The following is a 22,573-nucleotide window of genomic DNA, read 5'->3' as shown; positions in this document are numbered from 1 at the left end:
TTCGAGAAATACGCTATTTCAGCCCTCGAATCACAGAGATAATCAGGAGAGAAAAATCAAGGGAGAAACAGAATTGTACTCACAATTGATTAGTAAAAATATTTTTCTCTTATTTTGTGATTGCAGTTTATTTTTCATATCTTGAAAATTTATGCAAACACCTTGCTTGGCTTGTCTTACGTACATTCTCCATTACAAACATATATCGACAGTGTGAAAGAATTTCTGCATTATAAAATCATCAAAATAGTAACTACAGGTAACTATATATAATAAGCAAAACTAATTTATTCTATGATAACATCATATGGTCACTTAATTTGCGAGTATTCCACCAATGAAATATCTGATTTGAGGTCCCTCTTTTTAGTTGAGAAGAACCTGAACAGAATGGAACGGACAATGAAAAGAAAGATGCCAAATTGCCAAAACAATTTGATTTGGGGTGGCAGAGGGGTTGAAGATGACTTCTCAAGGGAATAAATGTAGTCTAGTTGGGTGTGTTTGTGCCTCCCAAGGTTTGATTATCTGGTCCAGAAGTAAGACACTGTAGGACCAAAGGAGTACCAGAAGCTGATTAGATACCAAATGTCCAAATTTGTGAGGAGAAACTTGGATGCCGCTGTCCTTAAGCTGTCTGTCCCACATTATTTTGGTCCCCAGCACCACCTCCTGTCAATTGTATATACGCCTTAGGAAGTTAAATAATGCAAATATTGTCTAGTGAGGTGAAAGTTGGTAATAGATTTGCCAAAACAAATCACCTCATTTTTCTTAAGTTGTGTAAATGAGTCTCAAAGAAATAGACTTACGAGGGTAATCCAAATAAAAATACCGGGCGGGCTTTTTATTTCCCGTTCCATATGAAATTATTACTATTTGAATAGTCAAACTATTTTTTATTCAAGTGCCTGCTACCACTCGACAAGGAATACTCTTGCCACCTGAAACCTACAGTTACACTCTTACTAAAGCGTTGGGTTTCGAACATTTAGTCATAAGCAAAAAGAGTGTAGTCATAAAATTATTCGATGATTACGTCTAGCTATAATCAACGTTGAAAGCCACAAATATTAATAGATGGCAACCTTCAATTATTGCCCTTTAAGCATTACAGCTAAAATGCGAAAACATATGGAACAAAACGATAGACTTGGCAGAAAAGCATCTTCAAAGAAAACCATGTTCTTAGATATGAATACATGTGCGTTCATGGGTTTGTAAATGTTTGTACAGTACATTACCATATCCTTTCTTTGTGGTAGCAAAAGGAAAACATATTCTCAAACCTAGGTAGGACCATAGTAATACTTATATAGTCCTTGAGTCATCTGACGTTTTGGAAATACTAGGGAAAGCCATCCATCTGCTCAGTATTTCTTAATGTTTCAACAACACATTACACTCCGACCGAATTCATATAGTTATACTTCAGAAGCACAAAAAATAAGAGAAAAGAAAATAAATTAAGAGGAAAGTAATCCAGGAACGGAGAAAACAAATTGAATTTTGCTTTTTCTTTCAGGTCTCACACAGCTAAAAGAGATAATACAGTTAACAAGAAGCTGGCATACAGAGAACTACCTAGTATAACCAGCAACTCAACTAATTGAAGCGGTTCACAATAATTGGCTGTCACCAGAGAACTTGGTCCATTGGATGCTAAATCTTTTAGTGAGTGCGGATTCTACTGCTTTCAGCATTTCGTATAGGATGAAAATACGGATGAGCCTGCAATGTCGATCACAGTTACAGTGGGCAACATTTCTAAGAACCTTGAACTGACAACATATTGCCCAGTAGAAATCAAAGACGATTAAAGGAAAAAATTGGGAATTTTAACCTTCATTAAGGAAAAGAGAACTTTATTTATTTATTTATTTTGGAAAAAGAGAGAACTTTCTTTATTTATTTAATAAGCTGGAGAAAAAAAACGAAAGGCAGGGAGGATTTTACCATTGCTTCTTTTGCAGTTGGTCTTTCCTGATGATCGTAGCGGAGCAGTTTGTCAACAAAATCAACCGCCTGAAAAATAAGCATTGCACATTTTTAGGTAAACAGAATTTCACCTCATTGTATTTATAAAATCTATCGAAACTAGCTTTCATACCTCGGGGCCTGCGAGATGTTGGCTTTCAGAATTAATAAACCTCGACCATGGTTTCCTACTATGTCTGAACAATGAAAAAGTCTAATTATCTAGCAGAGAATGATCCATTTGAAAATATAGTTTTTGAGTTGACAATACTAACCGTCCAACAAGGGCTGCAAGATGAGGATCTAATTCCAATCTATACTTGTTTAGATAAGAATTTAATTCATCAGTCCCCAGAATCTGATGATCAAAACATAAAAAAGGAACTTTTAAGGGGTCTCCGCATCAAAGTATTGTACTCTTTTCTAAATGCAAATATACAACTCATTCATGTTTACCCTGGTAATCTTGCAAAAAAATTGGTCATATCATCTTCCAAACAATTTAGAATTCTTTTAAGACCCGGCAAGGCAGGGCTGAACTGACAGTTGAGTTAGGTGAGCCAAGGGTGATTAATTTTAGCACAGGTGCAAGACCACAGTTCAACAAAAACAGAAATGGGACTGCAATGAACATAGATCGGTCTAGCTCAAAAGAAATCATATGCATCACGAACCTACTTTCCATTTACTTAATTGTTTGGAGAGCAGGCACGAGTCCTGCATTTCAGAGACACCCATCAACAAACTATTTCCATTTGTTTAGCCATAGCCAAGCTTATGTCTAGACTCATTTAATGGCACGCATCCGAAATAGGTATTTGTAATTATCCAATATTAGTACGTGCAGCCTTTTGCTAATTATGTAGAGCATTTTGAAGTATCTGCACGGAACACCTATAACCCTGTCACACCCATCCCCCAATGCAAATAAAAGATTTCTGGCCTGCACGTGATTTGATATGACATGCTGTAGACATGAAATTGAAATTAAAAAATATCCACTGCAACCCCCCCCCCCCCACCTCCCCCCAAACAAAAAAAAAACATGTTAAGCTTTCAGATGAGGGGGTATGCATACTTCAAGATAAAATAGTCAACAGTATAAACATAGGAGAAAGTGGGACTCAGCAAGGGAAGAGCAACAGGGTTGACTGAGAATGACTGAGAAGTAAACTAATCGAAGCAATCTTTCATTGGCTTCTTTTTCCAGGTTTAAGGCATTTTGGCCAAAAATAGGATGCAAGAATTTTGGATGGAGTGGAGGCTCGCATTCGGTGTTCTGTGTGATAAGAATTAGACCTAATATGCTGTATGAAACTGAATGTTGGCCAGTCAAAAACTCATATTCAAAAGATGAAAGTAGCAGGGATAAGAATGCCGAGATGGATGTGTAGGCGTACCCGGATAGATAAGATTAGAAATAAGGTTATTCGGGACAAAGAGGGAGTGGCTCCTATAGAGGACAAGATGTGAGAGTCAAGGCTGAGATCAGGGGCGTATCTAGGGGGGTTCTATGGGGCACATGAACTCATGCTCCCCTCCCTAAATCATGTATAGTAATGTTATATTTTCTCAAAAATATTTAATTATACCCATGCTCAAATATAATATGATGTGATGGTTATTTGGTCTACCTCTCTAAAGAGGTTGTGAGTTCAAATCTATGTCAATCTTATTATTATTTTTCTTTTTTTAGAACTAGACGCCCATGGGAGATACGCGTGTGGTGTCACTTTTTGCGTATTAATTAAGTACTTTTTATTTCTTTTTTTGTTTGGTTTATACTTTCAAACATTGAAATTCCTATTTTTCTTTTGTTACTATAGAATCTTATATGATTAAACAAAATGTGTATGATAAACTAGTAGCAATGTGTGATGTAGCATATAGTTAATGTGTTCAACTGATCCCAATATTTTTAACATAAAAAATAGATATAGATGTAAGAAAATTACTATTTAAAAATTTTAACTTTGAACTTATAATTCAAGTGTAATGGGTGCGCAATAGTAAGAAATAAAGGTTGAACCCGTAAAATTTATACCTTGGATCCATCTCTTCTTAATAGTGCACCCATCCTGCCAAAATCCTGGATCCGCCTCTGGCGGAGATGATTCGGGCACATGAAGAGGAGAAGCACAAATGCTCCATTATAGGATATGAGAGGTTGGCCATGGCAGGTCTAAAATAGAGGCAGGCCAAAGAAGTACCAGGGTCCAGAAAGAGGTGATTAGGCAGGATTAAACCTGTTAATCGGGCCGGGCTGACCCGTTTTCAGCCTGGTTCGGCCCGGCACCGTAGCATATAGGGCGGGCTGGGACGGGTTGGACAGGGAGCGGGTTTTAGACGAACACATTTTAGATACCGGTGCACCGGAACCCGCTAAACCCGCTAACCCGTTAACGGGTTGTTAACGGGCTGCAGCCCGATTCAGCACGTTAACGGGCTAATAAAAATTTTAATTTTTTTTTTAATTTGTGTACCGTTGCTAACAAAATTTAATTAAAAAAAATAATAATTAGCACAGCCCGCCCGAGCCCGTTAAGCCCGAACCCGGACGAGCCCACAAAACCCCGCAAATTCTTGCTATCCTCAGCCCGCTAACCAACCCGGTCCGTTAACGAACGGGTTGGGTTTTTTTTGTTCAGCCCGTCCCAGCCCGCCCGTTAAACACCTGTGGGCAGGACATGCCGCTACTTCAACTTATTCAGAATATGACCCATGCAGTGTTATAAATAGCGCTCGCCTCATCGCTAATAGCATGAGGCAAGGCGAGGGTGTCGCTTCAGAGCATCTGTTGCGTTGCGATTCCAAATAGCGCTCGCTTTAGGGTGTGTTGCGTGAGGCGGCAGTGTCGCGAGTAGCGACTGTAGCGTCGCTATTTTAAAAAAAAAAAAGAGAAAGGCAGAAGACTTAAGTCGGGAATTAGGGCTTAGATCTTTTTCACCTGCGAACAAAAAAACTTCAGCGATTAGGGCTTTTCACATGCGAACAAATCAACGGTCTTCTTCAGTCTTCTTCTTCATCATCTGGCTTCATCTTCTTCAAGCTTCAACAGCGAAAAAACAGAGGTATGCTTCTCTCTTCTCTATTTTTTTTCTTCTGTTTTTTGTCGATAGAAACAGAGCCAAATAGGTTCTGCATTTGTGCTTTTTTTGTCGAGCAAAAACCAAGGCTTTTCTTCTTCTCTTATTTTTTTTTTTTTTTGCTCTATTTTGTCTTTCTTCTTTATTTGCTGTTTTTCTAGAGGCAAAATTTTCATTTTTGTTCTTCTTTCTTTGTTGTTTCCAAAGGCAGAATCAATTTTTGGTTTTGCTCTGTTTTTTTGTCTTTTTTTCTTTGCTTTTTTTCCAGAGGCAGTGTTTCCAAACTCCAAAGGCAGAATCATTGTTTTTGCTCTATTTTTTTGTCTTCTTTATATAGTAGATTAATTGCATATTGACTTGATAATTTTTTTCTATAAAACAGCGTTGAAATGGCGTCATCCGATAATTCTAAATGAAATGATATAGCTTGGAATTATACTATACAAGGCACGTCAAGATTCGCAATTAAATGTGTGTTTTGTCAAAAAACATATAATGGTGGGATAACTCGTCACAAGCAACATTTGATAGGTGGATTTAAAAATGTAATACAATGTCCCCTTTGTCCGTCTGAGGTTAGGGAGGAAGTAAAAGCGTTTGTTGAAAAGAAAAATATGGCAAGAACTCAAATGAATTATGAAGCATCGGTGAATCTAATTGATGAAGATGATGAAATGGATGAAGAAGGTGAAATGGGACCTCCACCCCCCCCCCTCCCAAACTCATAAGATAAATCCAAATACTTCTAGTGGGTCATCCACGGCACGTACGGTGGCAAAAGGTCCTCTCAATCTTTATTTCTCGGCAAAACAACAAGAAAGGGGAAAAGGTGAAGAAGGTTCGGGTTTAGAAGCCAAGAAGATTTTGAGGGATCGCGTCGTCAGTGCCTTTGCATCATGGATGTACGATGCAGGGCTTCCTTTCAACTGTGTCAACTACAAAACTTTTGATAAATTCATTGAGGTTGTAGGACAATATGACCCAGGAATGAAGCCAAATAGCTATCATGAAGTTAGAGTAACTCATCTTTAAAAGGAGGTGAAGAAGATAGACCAAATTATTGAGGAGCATAAAGTGGAATAGAACAAGTTTGGATGTTCCATTATGATGGATAAATGGACAGCACGGAATGGAAAAATGATCATAAATGTGTTGGTAAACTCTCCAAGAAGGAGTGTTTTTTTTTAATCTCACGATGCTAGCAACTCTTCTACGGATGGAAGCAAAATGTACAACTTGTTTAGAAATATTATTGATAAAATTGGAAAGAAAAATGTTGTACAAATTGTTACAGATAATGCTAGTGAGAATGTTAGTGCGGGGAAGATGATGGAAGCTATCTATACAAACATTTATTGGACTCCATGTGCTGCCCATTGTATCAACTTGATGTTGGGTGACATATTCAAGGAAAACCCATATGCTTCAGGTAACTTTAATATAGTTATCTTTAAATCCTTTAACTTTATTTATACTTATGTCCTATTGTATTAACTATAAAATTGTTATTGTTACTTTTACAGTTTTCACTTAGGCCATCAAGGTATATGCTTACATCAGTCAGAGGCCGTTGTTGTTGAATTTGATGAGGAAATTCACAAATGAAAGAAATTCGGTGAAACCGGCCAAGACTAGATTTGCAACAGCTTTCTTAACTTTGCATAGTTTTTACTTGCAAAAGAAAAATTTGAGAAAGCTAGTTCTTTCGACTGAATGGAAAGATAATAAATATGCAAAGGAAGCTGCGGGTAACGAAACTGCCAAAGTTTTTATTTCTCCATCATTCTGGAATGATGTCGTTCGGGCTCTTAAAGTTGGTGGTCCTTTGATTAGGGTGCTTCGTATGGTGGATGGGAGAAAAAACACCAATGGGCTATCTTTATGAAGCTATGGATAGAGCCAAAGAGAGTATTGCAGCGTCATTTGAGGGAGATGTTAGGAAATATGAGAAAGTTTTTGAGATAATTGATACCAAGTGGAACAATCAACTCCATCGACCTTTGCATGCAGCAGGCCATCTCCTGAACCCGGGATTATTTTACAAGAACACTAGAGATGGAACTTTGGATTCAGAGGTGTTGATTGGATACCATGCATGTCTTGAGAAGTTGATCCCTAATTCAGTGACGATAGATCAAATAGGGGAGGAGTTTGGTAAGTACTCGCAAGCAGAGGGCCTATTTGGTTTACCGGCTGCCATTAGAGCCAGAGACATAAGGTCGCCAGGTAACTAACTTTAATATAGAAATCCTTATAACCTTAATTTAATTTATTTGATTTATACTTATTAACTTTTAAAATATTTTTCTATAGTAGAATGGTGGAAGCAATTTGGACATCAAACTCCAAACTTGCAAAAGTTTGCCATCAAAGTATTAAGCCTAACGTGTAGTGCATCTGGATGCGAGAGAAATTGGAGCATATTTGAGCATGTAAGAAGTAGATTTATTATATTAATATATTCTATATTGTATTATTATTAGTATCTATTAATTAATCTAACTTATGCGCAGATTCACTCCAAGAAAAGGAATAGGCTTGAGCTATCGCATCTCAATGATCTAGTGTATATTAAATACAATAGAACATTGAGGCAACGTTATGAAGCTCGCGATACCATTGATCCAATTATGTTGGACAACATTGACGAGGCAAATGAATGGTTAACTGGAGCCCCCCAAAATCATGAAGATGAACAAGTGTATGAAGGAGATGATCTTGATTGGGGTACTATTTCTATGGCCGTTGGAGTTGAGGAGAATATCTATGGACTTAGAGCGAGTTCTTCAAGTTACAAGGGAAAGGGGGTAGCAAGTTCAAGCCGGTCCCTAATTGATGAAGAAGATGATAGCCAATATAATGCTAACATTTATGAAGTTGTAGAATTTGAAAATCTTGAAGAATAGATGTTGCTTGTTTTAGAGTTTAGACTATTAGTCTTTAATTTATGAATCTACTACGAGTCTATGACTATCCATTGAGTCTTCAATTTTTGAATGATATATTTATTAATAAATTATTATTATTGAGTTTTTAGTTATATGTATATAATATTTTATGTTTTTGTATAAATTGTCACTTCACATAAAAAAGGCGAGCATTTCGCTGCGTGCCTCTTGCCTCAGTGAAGCGGGCCCTCGTCGCTATTTGTCGCCGCACGCTATCCAAAACACTAGACCCATGATAGGAGAGTGTAGAGGTTGAGAATTAGGGTAGAAGATTAGTAGGTAATCGATAGTTCCCCTTTCATTACCAGTAGTACTAGTAGCACTCGTGTATTTTCCTATTCTTCGATCTCCGTTACTTCATGTTGTTTCGTTCACTTCGTTTATTTTATTTCTCTATTGTTACTATTTGATGCTACTTTTTCTTTTTACGTTTCTCCTTTCTCTCCTTTTTCTTTTCCATCTTTTTCCTTGTTCTTTCTTCTTTTTTCATCTTTTCTTGAATTGAGGATCTATCGAAAACCGCATCTCTAATGGGATTCTACAGGGTATGTTGTTGTATAGGATGTAAGAATTTTCTAAATGATCAAGTCCCTGAAGAAACAACTTCTCTACCCCTCGGGGTAGGGGTAAGGTCTGCGTACACACTACCCTCCCCAGACCCCACTAGCGGGATTACACTGGGTCGTTGTTGTAGATCAAGTCCTTGAAGAATGGCTCCAGATTACTCCCTTTCCCCTCACCAAAAAAAACTAAAAGAGAATTCAAGAAACAAAGGAAAAGACAAGAGACAAATATAGTGTGTCCTCTTATGCACATAAGATTGCAACCCCTCAGTCTTCTGTCAAAAAAGTTCACTTTTGGGGAGAGGGAACAATAAATGAAAAACTTTCATTTTTTTCAAGTACAACTCAATATTCTCAAAAGCTTCTTTGGATTATTAAATGAAAGAAGAAAGAGTCTTAACAGCTAGAGACCCTCTTTGTCCAAAAGGTCATCGATGAAATCCATTTATTAGGGCAACGATAGGCAGATCATAATTTACTTAGTAGGCGTTTGGATATAAATTCCAAGATTTTTTTCCAAATTTGAAATTTCAATAAATTTGATTTGAAGATGAAGTTAAGTGTGGTTATAATTTTTGCAACATATTTAGATGCATTTTTTTCAAAACCATGAAACATGATTTATACCCCACAATTTGTAAAAAATATCAAAACCACCACGGACTTGATTATCCTACTTGAAACAAACAATCAAACATGCTGATTGTTCAATTGTACGAACAATCTCTAATAGAAGTTGTAGCGGCTCCTTCAAGTAAAAGTATAAATTGTAGATCTAATGGTGGATGTCAAAATATAGTCCAAAATTTAATTACAGATTGAGGTCCTTTTATAAATTTCAAAAATAGGGTAAATTTGTAAAACTTCAAAATACTAACTTTCCAATTTTCCAATTGAAAAACTGGTTCCCATCAGCTTTTCAAATTCGAAAATGCATTTTCAAGTTGGATTCGAAAATTTGTAAAAAGTTCATAACCAAACATTGTTTTGAAATTTGTAAAAATTTCTTATGTCCAAACGGGCTCTTAATATGGTGCATTTTCAATGAGCACCATGCAAAAAGAAATGCAAGAACAGATGTAGGCTTTCATGGAGATTGTGGTTGTGCCAAGGTGCCTGAGCATGAATGGAACATGAAATTCAGAAGGGACAATTTTGACAGAGGTTGACAGAATCGTACCAGTATCGAACGAGCTTAATTAGATCTCTATTAAACCAGAAACCTCAGATTCTTTGATCTGGAATCTGCAGAGAAATGGGACTACTCTGTTCACTCCTGCTATAGAAGTCTGGTATCCTCAAGATGTCCTTTTCTTTCTTGGCCCAGAATGTAATTTGGTTTTGCTCCTCACGGAGTACCTTTTGAGTTGGATGTTAGTCCAAGATGGTAGGTTGACAAACTCTAACTTGCACAGGAGGGGCCTACAAATTTGTAGTATATTTTGTAAAAAGGAGGTAAAGGACATCAGGCACCTGTCTCTTCATGTCCACTTACGGAGCCTTGTTTTGAATATTATTTGCACTAAAATGGGTGATGAAATCAACCATCAAGAAACTTCTCAGTAGATGGACAAGAAACAAAGGGTACAACAAGAGGCGTTTTAAAGGAAAAACTTCATCCACAAGCATGCTGAAGTGTTAGATGTTTATGTAATAGCTCTCTGGTCTAATCAGTCAGATATACATGAAAAGGAGAAAAAGAATATAGATGTCATCAATTAACAGAGGTAATGTATCTTATGGAACAATTTTTTTTTTTACATCCAAGCACTATTTTAGTGCTTGGCAATTTGCAGTAATATAATACTTGCTACTAATCTCCAAAAAAAAGGCAGGGGAGTTGATGATCTTAACAAGTGATAGAAAAAGTATCAGAAGGCTTGTGGGTGACTGGATAGTATGCAAAGGCCAATTATTATTAATGAAGCATGTCGTCTTGCGGGACGACCTATAGTGATGCATTGGTGAGGCTTGATAAATACAGGTGCATGGACAGACAACACCACCAATACCACCAATTTACATGATGTCTCTCTCTTGAACCGACATCCCCCCTCTCCCCCTCCTGTTGAAGCTTATTTCCTTATTCACTGCTTGGTCTCATTTCTAAGGTTGCCCTGTTTAGCTTCACATGATGGGTTGCGGATGGAGAGATCTGTGCTCGTGATTAACTTCATACAGTTGGAACAAGTTCTATATGTAAACCATAATTTGCTCAAAGCACACACACGTACATGTACACACACAGAGAGAGAGTAAATGGCAATATATAATACGCACACGCGCACGCGCACTCACACACACACATATACACACACACACAGATATGTGTGTGTGTGTGTGTGCATGCGCGCGCCCCGCGCGGCGTGCGTATTATATATAGCCATTTACTCTGTGTGGGACATTATCATAAGCACCATAAGTCCATAATCACAATAGTACAATTTCACATTGTTTGTGAAAACATTTGATCTGGATGAATCAACACTATTAAGATTCTTTCAGCTTCACATGTGAGTTAGTTACCAATTTATCAAAGAAAGAAAAGGAAGATGTGACTTCATTCCCAAAGCATAAATGCCATATATTAAACATCAAAGGCTAAACGATAAACTTCAAGGTGGGCATTCTACATACCTTCGCAATCTTCACAAGCTGATCATAATTGTCATGCCCATAGAAGAAAGGCTCCTTCCGGAATATCTACATAGTACAATTCCTTAGAAGTAAGCATCAAAGTGAGAGGAGACCTTAACAGACAAGTAAGTTCTGACTTTTGGACCTCAGTATCTGCCATTCATGCATGATTTACCAGGCGAGAATCAGTCATGAATGGCATTAAGTAAGTACCAAGTCAAGGACAAATAAAAAAAGGTAGAGAGCATAACACATGCAAGATGAGGTCTCGAATGTGCATCTGTATGATACCAAAAGAGAGGCAAAAAAGGGTGCAAAAAGATTGTTGCTCACCATTCCTGCAAACATACAACCAAGACTCCACAAGTCCAACGAGTAGTCGTAGTCTTGCAAATCAACAAGTAGTTCAGGACCTTTGAAATATCTGCAACCATAATGAGAGGAGGCAAGTCCATCAGAAGCCACAATGAGAAACCAAAGAAGCCCTCCAAAAATATTGAGATTAGATACAGAATTAAAACTAGTTTTTGGTATTTGAGGGGAAAAGGGCAGAAAAAGCATATGTAACCCACATCAATAAAGTAACAAAAGGTGCATGCAACAAACCAGAATCATTTTTTCTCTATTACGGCAAAGATCCTAGGATTTTATAATCACATAAATGAGGTGATACTTAATTATAAAGCCTCATGTAAGTTCTATATCTTCATGGATGGGGGAATGCTCTTAACTATCATAATATGTATCCCATTGAACATGACTAATAAATAGCGGACAGACAAAATACTTCTGCTTTGATTTTTCCGAGCTCAAAAACCTCCCTTCTGTTCCTTACGCTACCAAACCCAATTCCTTACCCCAGCTGGGTTCCTGACCCTAACACTTGCAAGGAAATGCACTTCAAAATCCATTTATTATCCTAACCTCTCTGTCTCTCAAATTGCATTCCCATCAAAATGAACTCTTAGTATTAGACTGCTAAACCAAGTATAAATCCAGCATATACGTTTTCGAGCCAAAAATTTGGCCAGCCTATGTAAGAACTGGAAATACAATTTTCTAATATGCAATTTTTTTCTTTGGGTAAGTAGGTTTCTAACTATGCATTCCCACCAAAAAATTATCCTCTTAGATTCAGGAGCACAATGACAAAATAAACACATGCATTGCCTCCTAGAAGTTCTAAGCATAATCTTTTTCATGTTATCATCAAAATAAAAACATGGTAAAAGCTATAAAACAACAACGAAAACTATTTCTCAATTCCAAGCTAGTCAGGAGCAGCCATATGAATCCTCAATATCAATGTCATTCCATTCAAACCGGTTTTATTCAAAGCTCAATAATTTGGATTAAGATAAATTAGGTTCTCGGCTTCTCGCTTTATCCAACAAAAAAAAGGTGTGTTCTCCAACATCAAAGGTTCTCTAAATTTCATTTGAAATACAAATTTGCAAACAGATCTAAAGGCTCCGGGTAAACATTGGACCTAATATGAGCACATCAACACAACTAAGCGTTAATCCAACTAGTTGGTCTCGTCAATTGGGATTGTTTGCTTCCATTGTGCTCTATTCTACGCTAGGTGCACATGGATTCCCAAAGAAAGGTGTTCAATTGGTGATGCCAAAGGCAGTGAATAGCACTCCCAGGGTGCTGGTAAGAACAGAGGATGAGGAAACACCGAAAAAACTGTTCAAAACACAATATCTTTTTATGCACACTTTGGAATGCATGCAAACATAATCTCAGTTGATTTGAAGGAATGTTTAACTTTGACGCAGTACACAATACGAAATGTAGATGTTTACTGATTGTAGGACGTCCAATGTAAATAATTTTGACACTTCGATGGAGTTCATAGACTCCTTACATAGCTAAAGGAGCTATAGTCCTCCTTTCTAGATCCAAGTACCCCCCTGGGTGCTTTAACATGCAGAAACTTCTATCACTTAGCCCCAACAAAGAAATGCTAACGACTAGAAGCAAATTGAGATTCCTGCCACCACTCAATTAATAAAAATAAAGGAAACAAGAGAAATCCTTCTTCAAAAGTTAAATTGATATGATTTTAAATCTCAAAAGACAAATGATACAAACAGCAGTGGAAGATCGAACCTAGAAGCCACACGGACATTATATTCCTTTCCAGGATGATAAAATTCTGCAAGTCCCCAATCTATTAACCGAAGTTTACGCTGCTCATGATCAATCATTACATTATGGGGCTTCACATCACGGTGCATAATACCTTGAGAATGGCAATAATCTAATGCCTGCAGTGGATACAGTAATACTTGAATTCTCTGGCACCTCAAGAAAATATCAATTGCAAGGCATAATATAGAAATATATGTAAAAAGAGTTGACTGTGTAAAACAACAGCTGTACCACAAACAACTGTCATGATCCCAGACTAGCAACACTCATTTCGTTCCATTATAACTCATTTCATTCTTGTGTACAATAATTTGTCTTTTAATAGCCCGTTTGGCCAAGCTGCAAAAATCAGCTTATTTTGAGAAGTGCTTTTTTTCGGAAGTGCTTTTCTCAAAAGTACTTTTGGTGAGAAGCAGTTTGTGTTTGGCTAATTAGTTTGAAAAGCACTTCTGAGCAACAATTAGTGTTTGGTCAAGCTTTAAAAAACTGCTTCTAAGTGTATTTTTTCCAAAAGTGCTTCTCAAAAAAGTACTTTTGGAGAGAAGCTACTTTTTTCTGCTTCTCCAAAACTGCTTCTGCTTCTCCTCAAAAGCACTTTTTTCCTTCCAAAAGCTTGGCCAAACACCTCAATTTTTGGCCAAAAGTGCTTTTGGCCAAAAAGAAGCTTGGCCAAACAGACTATAAGTCTATAACATGTCAATAATTTATTGTACTCAAACAGAGAAATCTCATCATATTATCAAGTTGAAATAATATGAACCTGAGATGATACAGTTACCCATCTTTAAACTCAAATCTCGCCAGTCAGCCAAAATATCAAAAGAATGAGTCTTCTCCAATCATAATAGCAAACAAGGAGCTTTAGATCATACTCCAAAATACTTGTCTACTTTGACTTGTATGGAGATTGATAATACAAAATCTAGTTACATTTTTTTCTTTTTGATAAATCATATCTGGCTACATTATTTTTTTCACTTTTTTTATGACGGCGGTGCCCGAGCCAGCTTGCGCACACCCACATCTAGATACATCATTATATTGAATGGAGAAGATATATTTTGGACAATAGTGCCAAACTGAAGAAATGGAGAGTTCAGTTAAAGAGATTAGTTCAAATGGTTGAACCTAAGAAAAGAATTCAAACTTTTAGATAGGGTAAAAATGGAAATAGATCAACTATTATGCACATAATCATTCTGCGAAATTTGTTCAAAAGAGTAGTGAAATTTCTCACTAGAAATAAGATCATCATCTCAAAGCAATTTGCACATAATCATCTTCAGATTTTATCCGAAAAAGAGATTCAAAGGGAGCATCCTGTATAGCAATAATATAATATTACTATAATCTATAGCAAGCTTCCGTAACCAGGGAAATATTGAAGATAAAACGAAGATCATATATTTGAGAGGCCTTAAAATCCACATCAACAGAGAACTTGCCTTTAACAACTCATAGATGTAATATCTAATATCGAAGTCGGAAAGATTAGGATACAGCACTTTAAAATCTGTGTTATTCACATATTCAAATATAAGGCTTGGGGTCTTCGATTGCTGATCTCTAACGATATCGAGTAACTTCACAATATTAGGTCCACCACAAAGATTCTGCAGTATCTTAATCTCACGTTTGATCTGCAGTTAGTGTCAATAATATATAAGTACCTATACAAAATAACGTGCAAAGATATGTTGACAAATAAGAGAGCATGAATCAGAATGCCCACAAAAAGACAAATGCACAGATTACTTGCAGATAAATGATACTCCAGCACACAAGTAATCACGAGCTACTACAGTAAACTAACAAAACATAAGCAGTTATAGATATATGCAATTGAAAGAATTATTTGGCTAAACAGTGAAAGATTAAGAAAGTTAAACCAGAAGATATCTAATGAGCTTAAAGAATATCAATAATATATTATGTCGCTCAGCGACACAGAATTACGCAATGACTAACCCTTTTAAGGACTTGAACATTCTAAGAATCTGATTCCGTGGTGTAAGATGACAAATACCTTGATGGTTTCCTCCACTCCTTATGTGTAGCATTAAGGTTTTGAGTCTTGCTTTTTAGTATTGCACCTACTTGTTGCCAGTTTCTTTAAATAATACTCACCTTACCTTAATATTCTATTCTAGTCACCCCGTTTCACCTTCTTTTCAGCTCCAATCTTAAATGGTAGACCGCATCTTTCAAAACTCAAGCAAGTTTTCCTTTCTCCATATATCAAGCCAATTTCAACATCTCAAATGAGCCTATTCTTTTTCATTACTTATCCAGAAAATGAGCCTACTCTAGTTCATACTCAAATAAAGCACAAGCAAATGAAACAATATGCCATTCTCATTCCTCAAGCTGAAATAAAACTCGTCCAACAATAGATATATTTGACACCTCACAATGAAAAACTTAAAAAATCTGAAAAGCACCAATGTCAGCTTATAAAACTAGCACTGAATAAGGATATTATATAAAGAAGGAAAGAAGGAAAAAGAGCAACCTTTTTCTTCTTGACAGGCTTAAGGATTTTGATGATGCATTTGTCATTATTAGTAGTGTGAATTCCCTCAAACACCTCGCTGTACTTTCCTCTGCCGACTTTCCTTACCACCTCGTAATCATCCTGCTCTCTATACAACCAAATCAACAAATAAAAAGTTAAATTCGTTCAAACAACCTTAATTAAACAAAGTAAATCAAGCAAGAAATGAACAAATTACCCCCATTGAACAGTAAGGGATTCATAATCCCAATACTCTTTGGGTCGGATCACATTGATGTCCGTATAAACCCGGGCCTTGGACGGCGCACCGGGACGCCGAATAGATTTCCCTATTTTCTGCGCCAGGGTTTCGGATAAAGTCGCCGACGGTCGATGAAGATAAGGAGATGACGGTGACGGCGGAGGTAACGAAGAAGGTGATTTGTGTTTCTGTCGGGTGAGAGAGAGCGACGGAGTTTTCGAGGAAAACTGACGGAGGAGAGAGGGGAAGAGAGAAGAGGTGGCCGGAAAAGGAGAGAGGAGGCGATGGTTGTGGTGGTGGCGGAAGGAAACAAAGAAGTGAAATGGCCGTACGGCCATCAAACGAGGGAAGGGAAGGTTATATATTTGGGTAATGGATTACGCACACAATGCTTGAAATGGAACCCTCCTTTCTTTTCCTCATCTTCTTTTTCCCCTTTGACTTTGCATCTCTCATGCGTAGACTCAAACGACACCGTACGTCGGTATTTTCTGAATTTCTTTTTCTGGTCTCGAAGGAATTTGAGGAAAATTACCTCTTACGCCAACTAAGATCTTTTGTGGAGTATTTATTTATAAATCTAGTTAGCGTTTGGACCTAAAAATTGTAATTTAAAAAAAAAATATTTAGAGTTAAGTTGAAAAATAGTATTTGAAATTTGGAGTTATGTTTCGACATTTATTTCACTTGAAATAATGTTGCAATTTTGTGAGTGAGAAAAAAATTGAAAAAGTGGTTTATTTTGAAAAACTCATTTTCAAAATTTTTTGAAAAACTTACAAAATTCCATGGACAAACATGTTTTTGAAAAAATAAATAACAAAAAGAAAAAAAAATATGAACAAACGGGTCCCTAATGTGTTTTTTTTTATCTCAGGTAAAAATAGTTACAATATAACTAAACTAATGTTTGTAACAAACTAAAAAATCAAATATTCCCAGGACTTCCCTCTTCTAAAAGATGAAGGAACATAATAATTTGTTTATTAATCTCGAGTTGTATATATATAACTAATTTTTATTACTGCTAACATAACATATTTATTTTAGCAAAAGAAGTGCCATAGGTGCAGGGATACTTTACATATAAATCACTAATATTTTATATTTGAAATGATGATTCAGAAGATGAACTATCAAGCAATGGCGTTTCTTTGTCAAAGTATATTTTTCTTTTTGCTATGTAGAATATTGCTTATAAAGAGAAATCAAGATAGGCAATTCTCTTTACACCAATGCTCCATTCTATGCCCAGGATAAAAAACAACCGCAACAGCAACTTTAATTTACCTTTGCCTTTCTTATTTGACAAGGGCCAACAAAGCATAGAAGTTGTTATTATTAAAACTGAAGAGGAAAAAAATAAAGTTGTGGAATGGAGAATACCACAAGGCTCTTTTAAAAGTGTCCGCCATATTTGTTCTTCTTGTATATATTGTTTATCACGATAACCTTGCACTTTATAAAGCTAAAAACTTGAGATGTATGTTGCTCAATCATGGGGCAATTCCAATGGATACGAATAGGGCAAAGAATTTCACAAAAAAAAAATGAAATCGATGAGAAAAATATACTACTTGTTTTAAAATAACCTAGCCAGTTCATAAGTCATAACTTACTTGAAGCATATACAATTTCCTTACAAACATGAATTAATACTATAGAGCATGCGAATCTCAATATTTATTATTAATCCAACCATCATAATTATATGTCATCAGTTATATTATCAACAGACTTCATATATTAGTAAGTTGATTACCGTGAAGATTTATTTTCTAGAAAAGAAAAATGACTTTGATCCTCAGAACTAAAATTACTGTCTTCTTATGGACATATTTGTGAATACCGATAGAAAAATTATTTTTATATATAGAAACACCTGTAGGAATAAGAAAAGAATTTTTTTGGGAAGATTAAACTTTACCCTAAATGTTCCAATTCAATACTAAGTAGTAATGCAACTCAAAGCATCACATTCTAATTCAAAAAAAAAAAAAGGTAGATTTCCTCTTTCTTGTATTATAAAAACCTAAAAGAAAGTAGTACGATATTAGAAAAAAAATGAGGCGCAAAGTTACTATACTCGCATGGAAATTTCTCCTAATGCCTAGTGCTAAGGTAGAGTACTATAATCCTAAGGCAACTTTGGCATCCCGCAGCCACCATGGATGAGATTAGGCACTTGGGTAGTCTAGCACGACTTATGTGACAATACTGGTTACTTAATTTGATTAAGTACCTACATCACACCTGGTGCTATCACTTCACAATTTATACCACACCTGTTGCACGCAGTTACATCTGCCATACTTAATAAATTATTTTTCATAGATTTAATTTTATATTAAATCTTGAATATCCCTAGCGAAACTCCTGATTTTGCCATTTATTTGTCACATTCAATAGGAGTTGTCATTGTCCAGAACCATCAAAAAGTATAGTAACTTATCATGAATATTTGGTATGCAGTTGCCCAAGCACTGTACTACAAGGATATATAAGACTTTTCTGAAGTATCTATAAGTTAGCTTCTTTACCTACAGTAATACAGCTAGTTCTGTTGTGCATTCATGTGTGTCTTGTCTCGCTGCATGCCATACATTTGGAGTTCTATTGGTTTATTGACAGAATAGAATACCGAGGAAGTTGGAAACTTTTTCGATAGATATATTTCTTTCTACCTGCCTAATACAGTACTTTGATTGGTTACTTAAGAAACGGACTTTATACTTCCTGTTACTTGATAGAAAATTCTGATGCTAAGGCCACGAGAGCGCAGCTGATATTATACTAGACTAAGAATATGCTCTTACTTTCTATAAAATGAATAAGGAAATTTGAGAGAGTTTCGTTTGTAGTATGAATTATTTGTCAAAGGAAGGTAATGATATATTACTATATTTTAGAAGTGGCAGTTGGGTGGAACAAACATGGGACGAACATTGCACTAAAGAGTTGAACAGAAAAGCAATATACTTTGTACTATAAACTTGGACCCATTTATATAGTATTAAGTGTTAACTGTGTTGGATCTGATTTTAATGATGCAAATAATATATTTGTGTAGGATCTCAAGGAAGCATCCAAGATTGAAGGAATCAAGAGGAAGGAATCAATTGACCATCTAAAAATTCAGAATCAATCAGAGATTGATTTAAATGGAAAAGAAGCAATCGAAGATCTTGCTAGATAATCAATCAAGCTGCTATTTTCAGAAAGAGCAATAATCAAGGAGTAAAACTCGCGTTATCAAAGCCTGTAGAAGGAAAGCTATCAATGAAGAAGAGCAACGGCAAACTGCTAATTTCGGAATGACCAACAATCAAGGAGTAAAACTAGCTCATCAAGATCTGTAGAAGGAAAGTTATCAATGCCCTCGCATCAAGGAAGAGCAACGACAAATAACATTATTCTTGGAAAAAATTAATCTCTTTCCAAGGATCAAATCTTTTAAGTTGTCAAATCTCTTCAGCAAACGGTCTCCTACAAAGTATTTATACACATCCTTAAGGCTTAGACAAACATACTATGATCGAACCAAACACCCTCTATTTGTTCTACTGCAAGCAAACACTGTACCTCTCTAAGACCTGTTGTGTAACAAGTTAGAGAAGAAAGAAAGAACAACACTGGTGAGGCATTGTATCAAAAGAGACGAGTGATATAGGAACTGAGCTATTACGTCATTTCCATTGTACTCGAAGAAACGCATTCACTAAAGAGAACTCTCTTGCAACCCAAGGGGACTGGACTAGGATTCACATTGAATCCGAACCAGTATAAAAATTTCGGTGTCTTTAATTCCTACATTTACTTTCAGCATCTTATATTTTGTTATTACAACTGTTAGTTTATTGCATCTAGTCGACTAATTAAAAAACCAGTCAACTAACAGAGATTAAGTTTAAAAATATACAATTCATCTCCCCCTCCCCCTCTTGTACTTTCAATTGGTATTAAAGCGAGGCTTACATTTTTCTTTTGCTTAACAGCTTGTGAGAAAAGATCATGGCAAATCAAGTTATCATAGGAGCTCTCTTCTAGGAAGGAACTTCAAAAGTTAGACCACCATACTTCAATGGACAATATTTCTCTCACTAGAAAGTGCATATGGAGATCTATGCCAAGGCATATGATGTTAAAGTTTGGAGAGTCATCAAAAAGGGAAACTATCCCCTGTCAGCTACTACTCCACCACTTGCTGATCCTGAAGATATAGACTCATATATAAAAGAGCAAATGGAAGTGGTACAAGTTAACAATAAAGCGAGAAACCTGCTTTATAATGCCATAAGTAGTGAAAAGTATGAGAAAATCTCTAGCTGTGACACAACCAAAGAAATGTGGGACAAGCTTGAGGTTACATATGAAGGAACCAGCAAAGTAAAGGAAACACATATCAACATGTTGGTTCATGATTACGAACTCTTTTTAATGAAAGAAGGAGAGTCTATTGAAGAGATGTTTGTCAGATTCAGCAAAATAATTAGCGATCTAAAAGCATTTGGCAAACCATATATGAGTGGTGATCAAGTTAGAAAAAATTCTCAGAAGCCTACCAATCACTTGGCAGACCAAAGTAGTCACACTTGAATCTCAGGATCTAAATAAGTTATCCTATGATGAACTACGATTACTGAGGACATGGCCCTTGACATGGAATTATGGAGGTCGAGCATTAAGGTTGTAGGTTAGGGGAAACTTGTGAATATTTCTACAGCACAATAGAGTGAGACTAGCCAGTTAGGAGTTAGACTAAGAATGTCATTGGTCGTCTATTGATGCAGGGCTTTACCTGCTAGTTTTACTATACCGGCCATCTATTTCGTATTTCGTATTCTGTATTTCATATCTCTTATATTGCTGTTATTTTATTATGCATTTTTATGGTACTAATATATTGGCTCCTGTTGCTTTTTTTGAGCCGAGGGTCTCCTGGAAACAGTCTTTCTACCCTTCGGGGTAGGGGTAAGGTTTGCGTACATATTACCCTCCCCAGACCCCACTTGTGGGATTATACTGGGCCGTTGTTGTTGTTGTTGTTATATGATGAACTATGAGGAGAACTCATAGCCTTTGAAAAGACACATCTCAAGAAAACTAGTCAAGAAGAAAAAAGGAAAATAGTCGCATTCAAGGCCTCAACTGAAATAGCTAAAAATGAAATCGATGATGATCCTGAAGCTCTACGAGAAGAGATTGCTATGCTATCAAGAAACATGGATGGCTTAATGAGAAGATTCAGAAATACGAGAAAAGGAAGAATTTCACCTAGGCGATCCAGGCAATACAACGAACAGGACAAGAATGATGGAAAATGCTATGAGTGTGGAAGATTTGGACACATTCAAGCTGAGTGCCCAGATCTAAAAAAAATCCAGAGGCCTTAACAAGAACAAATCTTTTGGAAGTTGGAGTGATGAAAACAGTTCAGAACACAAAGAGATAGCAAATCGTTGCTTCATGACGATTCTGGAAAACGAGATGAACAAATCCTCAGGATGCTGGACGGATGAGGACACCTCAGATGATGAATGCAAAGATGACAATGAGAACTGTTTCATGGCACGAGGTGAAACAAGTGAGGTAAGATCTTATAACTGTGAAAGATGCAATGAATTACAGGATATTCTTGACTTAACTTTGAAAGAGTCTCAAAAAATGATGAATGAGCTTAAGAGACTAAATAAAGAAGTCAAAGACTGGAAACTCAAATATGAAGTATGGGAAATTGAAAATGAAGTACTTCAAGAAGAATTTGAGGAATTGCAAATGCAACTCAATGGCATGCGCAAATCCACCAGTCACAGTTCTGTCAGGTCAAACCAGGTGACTTACAAGTCAACTAGAAAAGAACCAGCCAGAACAAAGTCCACTAGTACTAACACTAATGAAAGACCTAAAGGTGGGTCAGGAGTTACGTGTCACTACTATAACAAAAGTGGACATAAATATTCCTTTTGTCGCTTTCGTAAAGCAAATGTTTCAGGATGGGTTTGGAAACCAAAAAACAATTCTGAATCTAGCAATACTAACCCTTCAGGACCCAAGCAAGCTTGGGTACCTAAAAGAAACAACAACAACAACAACAACCCAGTATAATCCCACAAGTGGGGTCTGGGGAGGGTAATATGTACGCAGACCTTACCCCTACCCCGAAGGGTAGAGAGGATATTTCCAGGAGACCCTCGGCTCAAAAAGCAACAGAAGCCGCTATATTAGTACCATATAAATGCATAATAAAATAACAGCAATACAATAGATATGAAATACAGAATACAAAATACGAAAAAGATGGCTGGTATAGTAAAACTAGCAGGTAAAGCCCTGCATCAATAGACGACCAATGACATTCTTAGTCTAACTCCTAACTGGCTAGTCTCACTCTATTGTGCTGTAGAAATATTCACAACTCTCCCCTAACCTACAACCTTAATACTCGA

General features: G+C 36.5%; 2 protein-coding genes across 4 annotated transcripts; one reads left to right on the top strand and one right to left on the bottom strand.

The window, feature by feature from the left end:
- Positions 1–1,169: 1,169 nt before the first annotated feature.
- LOC104236638 (casein kinase II subunit alpha-2-like) lies at positions 1,170–16,669 on the bottom strand. 3 transcript variants are annotated; one of them, XM_009790607.2, is made up of 10 exons: positions 16,104–16,669; positions 15,884–16,013; positions 14,817–15,011; positions 13,330–13,487; positions 11,545–11,635; positions 11,212–11,277; positions 2,253–2,335; positions 2,111–2,174; positions 1,957–2,025; positions 1,170–1,731 (listed from the first exon to the last, which is right to left on the bottom strand). In XM_009790607.2, the coding sequence occupies exons 1-10, from the start codon at positions 16,463–16,465 to the stop codon at positions 1,672–1,674; spliced, it is 1,278 nt and encodes a 425-aa protein (XP_009788909.1). In that variant the 5' UTR covers positions 16,466–16,669; the 3' UTR covers positions 1,170–1,671. The 3 variants fall into 3 exon arrangements, with proteins under 3 accessions (XP_009788909.1, XP_009788910.1, XP_009788911.1); XM_009790608.2 differs by lacking the exon at positions 14,817–15,011 and having other exon boundaries at positions 16,104–16,533; XM_009790609.2 differs by lacking the exons at positions 1,170–1,731; positions 1,957–2,025; positions 2,111–2,174; positions 2,253–2,335 and adding an exon at positions 9,841–9,996 and having other exon boundaries at positions 16,104–16,532.
- Positions 16,670–20,240: 3,571 nt separating this feature from the next.
- On the top strand, positions 20,241–20,723 carry LOC104236639 (uncharacterized). Its single transcript, XM_009790610.2, has one exon. The coding sequence runs from the start codon at positions 20,241–20,243 to the stop codon at positions 20,721–20,723; it is 483 nt and encodes a 160-aa protein (XP_009788912.2).
- The last annotated feature ends 1,850 nt before the right edge of the window (positions 20,724–22,573 follow it).

The sequence above is a fragment of the Nicotiana sylvestris genome, chromosome 2 (genome assembly GCF_000393655.2).
Source record: "Nicotiana sylvestris chromosome 2, ASM39365v2, whole genome shotgun sequence".
In the NCBI taxonomy this organism is placed as follows: domain Eukaryota; kingdom Viridiplantae; phylum Streptophyta; class Magnoliopsida; order Solanales; family Solanaceae; genus Nicotiana; species Nicotiana sylvestris.
The sequence above is the reverse complement of the archived record's forward strand: the minus strand, read 5'-3'. Positions and strand labels throughout refer to the sequence as shown.